Source organism: Urocitellus parryii, chromosome 4 (genome assembly GCF_045843805.1).
Source record: "Urocitellus parryii isolate mUroPar1 chromosome 4, mUroPar1.hap1, whole genome shotgun sequence".
Lineage (NCBI taxonomy): Eukaryota > Metazoa > Chordata > Mammalia > Rodentia > Sciuridae > Urocitellus > Urocitellus parryii.
In genome coordinates, this window is record NC_135534.1 from 1,948,902 (window position 1) to 1,955,735 (window position 6,834).

The window sequence follows — 6,834 nt, forward strand, 5'->3', positions numbered from 1 at the left end:
TCACGGTTTCAGCAGTCCCTGAAAAATAGACTCTGTCCTCATAAAACATCCGCGGGAAAGTTCTCCAAGCGTTGACGCCCTACTGGGGGAGCTCAGAGGCCGATGCCAGTCCGTAGAGGGGTAGTTTCCTCGCTGGCACTGGGTCAGTCTGGACAAAACAAGGCAGCGTCGGCGGGGGTCCCTGGCCCACCATGCCGCTCCCAAATGATGGTGAGCTCGCTTCTAGGCCTCCTTGCTGTCGGGCGTCCTGGACTAGGGCTGCAGGGGAACAGAATTCGCGTCACTGTGGCCCCGGCACGTGCAGCAGAACTCGGCCCACAACCCCACCTCCCAACACGCCCGCCGCAGTTTCATTCGCTCCGTTGATTTTGAGTCCGTGGGTGCCTAGATTCGGTCGGAGGCACCGGCCAGGCGGGGGCGGGGCGCACGCTCCGAGTCGTGGTGACTCAGGGCTCCACTCCAGCCGACTCATTCCAGCACCCCAGCCGGGGAGGCAATTTGCAATGCAAAATCACCACGCCTCCAGCTCCCCGCTCTTCTGGGGAACCGCGAGCAGTGAGACCTCACCGGCCCGACAGCCGCTCCCCTCCCCTCATATCCCCTCCCCCAAAGGCGGCGGAGCCGGGAGAGGAAGTTTTGCAATCCCGTACAAACAAACGCTGGTCTTGCTCAGGCTTGAAAACGTTTGGGGAAAATGAAGAGTGAGCGAAATCGAAGCAATAGCCTGGACCCAGCGCTCGGCTCCGTTGGATTACCCGGGCGCTACCCGCCAGGCCCGCCCACCCAACTCCGCTGCCCCTGCCTCCAACCCTCCCTCCTCCCGGTAGCCTGGGAGTTACCTTAAACCGGGGGGCGGGCGCGAAGGCACTCAATAGCCCCCTAACCAGCTGGAGAAGTCCAGGAGCTCGCGCTCCGTGGGGCTCAATTCGCCCTCGCAGCCGCTGTCATCGGACGAGTAGGTTGAACGAGGGGACTCAGGTTCCGAGCTGCCCTCGCGGCCAGGGGACGTAGAGGCGCAGGAGGGCGAGGCAGCGATGGGGGGAGTCTCAGGCGGCCCGCGGGGCGGAGGAGGCCGCGCAGCCGGGGCCAGCAGACCCCCGGCCAGCGCGGCGCGCACCGCATCATGCTCAGCCAGCAGGCTCTGCAGCGCGCGGATGTACTCCACAGCTGAGCGCAGCGTCTCTACTTTACTTAGCTTCTTGCTGGCGCCGCCGTGTGGCACATGCTGCCGCAGCGCCTGGAAGCCCAAGTTCACAAGCTTCACGCGGTTGCGCTCACGCTCATTGCGCCGCGCCACTGCCGCCGCGCCGCCCCCGGCCTCTGCCGATCCTGGCCGCCGCCGCCGGCTGCAGCGCAGCAGTTCTGGGGACGTGGGTCTCCGTCGGACACCGCAGGCACCAGGGACCGCAGGCGAGGTGGGCACAAGTCGGGACAGTGCGCCGCTGTCCATCGCGCCCGCATCCACCCGCTGGTGACTGTTCTAAGTCCCGGTGCACCACAAGAAAGTGCGCAACTAAGTATGGGTAGGGGGACGGCCGTGCCTCCCAGGGGCTTCAGGCACTCCGCTGCCAAGAGATTCCTCTGGGGCACTCTTCCAAAGTCCTCTGGAGCCTGAGGACGGTGTGGCGCAGGAATCGAGAGGCGGTGGGCTGTGTGCACCGGGAAGCGTGGGACGCTCGTGTCCCGCGCGTGCAGGAGGACGTTCCCTGGGTCTCCCCTTGCGCGGCGCAGGCGGCTCGTTTTTAAATGTATAGATAACCCTCCTCCGCGCCGCCGCCCTCCTTTCTCACGCCCTCCTCCCTTCGCCTCTCCCTCCCGCCTCGCTTAGCCCTCCCCCTCACACACACACGTTCCGTAAAGCCCAAACCGTGAGCACACCTCCCACCTCGTCTCTCGAAGGCAGTCCGCAAGTAAGATGCTCCCCTCTTCCAGCAGGTACCTAGTGCGTCTCCCTAAGAGCTGCAAGCAGGCCCGGTGTAGGAACCGCGCTGCCTTCCGCAGGTTCCCCACGTCCAGGTGCTGTCAGCAGGTCCCTGGCGTGACCTGCCTTTACCCCCACCCCCATACAGCCCGCTAGCATTCAGAGGTGCCAGTCCTCGGCTCGCGCGGCGCGTGCTGTTGTGGGACAAGGCGTGGCCGGGAAGATAATCCAGCTGTCGGGGTAAGCACCGGAGACCCCCGGGGGCAGCACGCGCCGAGCCGCCCGAGTCCGCACCACGCCCACGGGGGCGAGGAGGCGGGGGCCAGGGTCTCAGCCAATCGTGGGCCGCCCGTTTGGCCAATTGCGGCGGGCCCAGCCCCACTCCCAGCCTCAAGGAGGAAGCGTACGCCTGGCGCGTGGCTCCCGGGGACCGTCGCGAACAAAGCGGCTCACCCGCTGGGCCTCGGCCAGGTTCGCCCCCTCCCCCCGCGACCCTGGTATCCACTCTCCTCCCACTCACGCCTGTGTCCTTTTGGGCTGGGCGGTCTGAGGTGGTCGAGGCTGGGATAGGTGGAAGGTTTCGGTTCCCCAGGGCCCCTGCACCTTGTCCCTCCTCATGCACACCCTCTCCCTGTGGTTTCAGTGCGCCCCAAGCCTGGGCCTCTGGGCGACGCCTTGAACCGGAGGGGCTGGAGGTTTGCACCCAACCACTCCAGTACTTGGAGCGCTCAGGCCCGCTCAGGCCCGCTCACACCCCTCCGCCCAGACTCTTCTTTTCCAGTGTCTCCCAACCTCCACCACGACTTACCTGGTTCCTGGTCGCTCCTCCCATGGGCTCCTGCTCTGTCTTACAACCCTTGCTCCTCTTTCCATTTCCCGGGGCTGTTTTTCCTCAGGGCACCCTGGCCTGGCTCTTCCATTCCTCCCTTGAGGACACTGTGATTGGGGTCCCTGGGGGGTGGGGAGGCTGTGGGCGGGCGTGACACATGGGAAGAATCGCAGGGTTCAGGGGGGATAGAGACTGCCAAAATGCATAAAATGCACTGTTAATAGAAAAGTTTGGGTCCTGCCTCGCTGTCCAGAGACTGCCCTTGGGGCCATATCCAGGCCAGCTTCCCCCCAAGGAGCCAGGTGCTCCAGGGCCAGGACCTCTGGGAATGGGGTGCTGGTCAGGTGGCCTGAGCAGCCTTCCAGTTCTGGCTTTGGGGCTTGGCAGTCAGGGACCTCCTCTAGGGGCCCCACCAGACAGGTAAAGGGTATTTGCTGCCAGCCTTGGGGGTGCCCACTGGCTCGCTCACCCTGCTGGACCCTGCTGAGCTGGCCTGCTCACCAGTCCCTCTTGGGAAGGCTGGCTGCAGAGTAGCCCCTGCCTGGGCCCTGTGGGGCTGAGGGCAGGGGTGTGTATGGTCAGGGGTTCAGTCTCACCTCTGCCCAGTGGAGCAGTCCAGGGTAGACTTTGAATTCAGGTTCCCTGTCCAGGCTCTCCTCTGCACCCTCTCCCTGGTCAGAGGCCCCTGTCCCCTGACATCCTCCCTCCCCTGCAAGACCCAGTGCCAGGAACAGTCCCAGAGCCCTGCACTCTGGGCCTGGGCAGTCTTTGCCAGGTCTCCAACTCAGCCTGAGGGCCTGGACTTCTCCATCAATGCACATTGCCAGGAGCCTGGGGATTGGTGTCGGGTCCCTCTGCTAGTTGTGCTGTGACTTCTTCCCTTGGAGCACCCTGGGGGGACAGCAGCTGGCCTTCATCCAGCTAGGTCCTATAGCTAGGCTCTGGGATCTTAGGATCAAGGTCCCTTGAAACCTTAAACTCAAAGACTTCCTGAAGCTCGACCCTTCCAGAGGCATCCAGGCGTCCTGTGCCTGTATCTGCCAATCGAGCCACGGTCAGGCCAGCAGTCCACCCCTTCCACCCTCCCCAGAACCCGGTCCTCCGAGGCCCTGGAAACCCAACCCCCCTCCCCAGTCCCTGGAGCCTGCTCTCTCCCTGTGGGCCTCTCCCCTCTGTCTCTTGGCCTCACTCACCCAACAGAAGTCTATCCTCTGACTTCTGCCAGCATTCGACACCAAGGTGGCTCCCTTGGTCAGGAAGGGTGCTCTCTCCTGGGCATATGGGTCTCCATGGCATCTGGGGCGTCTCTGGGACACGGCCCCTCACCCCCCTGTGACCTTACTAAGCATGACGATGCACACAAAGCTTGCAAAACAGGCCAGTGTCCATCAGCAGACAAGTGGGTGGCTACAATGTGCCAGGCATACAAGGAACTGTCATTCAACCATAGAAGGAATTGAGGCCCCATACACCTGTGTCCCCGGTGAGCCTGAAATGTGCTGCCAGCTGAAGGGCCAGACAGGAGGCCACAGACCGTATGACTCCACTGATAGGAAGTGTCCAGAATGGGCAGGTCCATGGAGACAGCAGGTGGGGGGCTGCAGGGGCCGCAGGACAGTGCAGGGATGGACTGGCTGCCAGGGGTGGGGCTTCTCTTCTGAGATGAAGAACTGCTCCCAGGTGGACTGTGGTGTCCCCTGTCAGGTTGAATCGTGCCCGCTCAGCAGGTGGACTGTGGGCATGTGAACTACAGCTCAGACAGAAGACCAGAACTGCGCTTGTGCCTGTGAGCCCGGACCTCGGCCTGACCTCGCTCTCTCCTGCTCCCTCCTGGGTTCTGCCCCTCTCCAGTTGCCGTCCCTGACCTCCCTCCTGAGGAGCAGGGGCAGGCCAGCCCTTTCTGCAAAGGACAGGACAGCAAACAGTTCAGGCCTCGTCGGCCGGGAGATCTGTCACACACACCTGCTTTACCGCTGTGCAGCAGATGCTACCGAATAAAACGCAGATATGACCTGGGGTCTGTGCCCCAACGAAACGCATTATGAACCTGAGGTTAGGGTTAGGGTTAGGGTTACAGATCCTGTTACAGGTCACAAAACGTCCTCTTGATTTTTCTTATTTATACAGGGCATAAAAGTTACTGCCTGCCACTGTTAATGTGCACAGGAGGGTGACACACCACTTACAGCCACCAGCCACCAACAGAACTCTCCCGCCCTCCAGCCCCTGGCCCTCTCGTCTGGTTCTGGTGACTGGAAGGCTCATAAGGGGAATCACACCGTATTTGTCCTCATGATTTTCAATTTTTAAACTACCTAAAAATTTAGAAACAGTTCCTAGTTGCAGGCACTACAGAAGCAGGTGGTGGACCTGATGGTCATGACCATGGTGTGCTGACCACCCTACGGAGGCTGGGCGTGTCCAGGTGATACCCCGACTGGGCCGCAGTCCTCTGAGGCTCCTCCAGCTGAACTTGATCTTCTTTTCTTTAAGCCCACTACCCCTCCCAGTTCCCCTCCTTAGAGAAGGACCCACCCACTGCGGTGCTCTCTGGCCCCCTCCTGCAGTCCGGGTGTCCACCCCTTCTCCAGCCAGGTCGCCATCTTGCCTTGGGTGCTGCTCCTACCTCTGCTCTGGTCTCCTGGGTCTTCGGTTCAGATCCTCCTGTCTGGACTCCACCCAAAACTAGGGTGGGCCTGGCCAAGCCCAGTGCAATCAAGCCTGGCCCTTAGGATTCAGCCTCAGCTTGCTTGCCTGCAGCCCCCCATGGCCTGTCGATGTGCCCACCTCTGTAGGAACGGTGAGAACGTCTGTGTGTTCAAGGGCCGTTGTCTTGCAACCCAAAGAAGTTGAGGCCAGAGGGGGAGGCCAATTGCCCCAGGCAGGGAGTGTGAATAGAAGGCAGAAATCAGCCAGCCATCACTGTGTCCCTAACTTGCCCTATCCTGGGCCCCTAATGGCCTGGGGCTGAGAGGGAGCTACCTGGGCGCTCCTGGGGGCTGGCGGAGGGCACCGAGGAAGCAGGAAGCCGGCCCCCACTCCCTGGTAGAAGACAGGTGGACCTTCTCCTTCTCCCATGAAGCAGAAAGCCTTCTAGGCATCAGACCCTGAGAAAAGCCATTCCTTCCAGCAGGACAGTGTCTCTGGGCAACATTTCCACCCACAGTGCAATAAAACCAGAAAGAAAACACCCAGAGCTCAGCTGCAAACTGGCACGGGCTCAAAGGAAAGAGCAGTCTCCCAAACAAGTCTGAGGCTGGAGGAGAGGCCAGAGGACCAGGGCCTGCAGGTGCCAGCCGTGAGAACGACTCTCGTGAACACCCCCCCAAAGCCCGAGAGCCTGCGGGAGGCCTGGGGCAGCAAGGGAAGCTGAGCACAGGGAGCAGAGCTTTCCCCTCCAGAGTAGCAGGAAGAGAAAATCCAAGCCACCGTAAAAGAAAACCCAGGGCTAATAGAGGTGACGGGGGAAGAAATGAATAAGCGAATTGAAATTTAACTGCAGGAAAATGAAAACCTGATATTTTTCAAAGACCAACTGAATAGTCAAGAAGATGAGAACACACTCTTAGAATAACAGAACTAGGGCTGGGTGGGGTTGTGGCTCAGCGGTAGAGCACTCGCCTAGCATGTGCGAGGCCCTGGGTTCGATCGAATATCAGAACTAGGAAAATGTATTTCAGTACAAATGTGAAAGTATTAAAAAGAAAGTTTTCCCTTGATGACCGCAGTGGAGTCACAGAGACTGAATTCACCCTCCCTCTCCCCAAAACGTTAACAAAAAGAATCAAATTCAGAAAACCTTGGTCTCCAAGACCCTGGGCATCAGGTGACAGAGGACAGTGGTCCTCAAGAGGAGGGCAAGCTGGGTGCAGTGGCACAGGCCTGTCATCCCAGGAGCTCAGGAGGCTGAGGCAGGAGGACCACAAGTTCAAAGCCAGCCTCAGCAGTGGCGAGGCCCTAAGCAATCAGTGAGGCCCTGTCTCTAATAAAATGCAAAATAGAGCTGGGGATGTGGCTCAGTGATTAAGTGCCCCTGAGTTATAACCCTGGTGTCAAAAAGGCAGCAGGGCAGCAAGCGAGGAGG

The 6,834-nt window shown here is 60.6% G+C and overlaps 1 protein-coding gene across 1 annotated transcript; it reads right to left on the reverse strand.

Annotated features, from left to right (window-relative positions):
- Nucleotides 1-215: 215 nt before the first annotated feature.
- LOC144254695 (achaete-scute homolog 2-like) lies at nt 216-1,459 on the reverse strand. The gene is made up of 2 exons (XM_077798171.1): nt 840-1,459; nt 216-258 (listed from the first exon to the last, which is right to left on the reverse strand). The coding sequence occupies exon 1, from the start codon at nt 1,448-1,450 to the stop codon at nt 869-871; it is 582 nt and encodes a 193-aa protein (XP_077654297.1). The 5' UTR covers nt 1,451-1,459; the 3' UTR covers nt 216-258; nt 840-868.
- Nucleotides 1,460-6,834: the final 5,375 nt, after the last annotated feature.

What these genes read in the sequence shown, in the direction of transcription:
- LOC144254695 (XM_077798171.1), bottom strand. Translation starts at nt 1,450, where the DNA reads ATGGACAGCGGCGCACTGTCCCGACTTGTGCCCACCTCGCCTGCGGTC.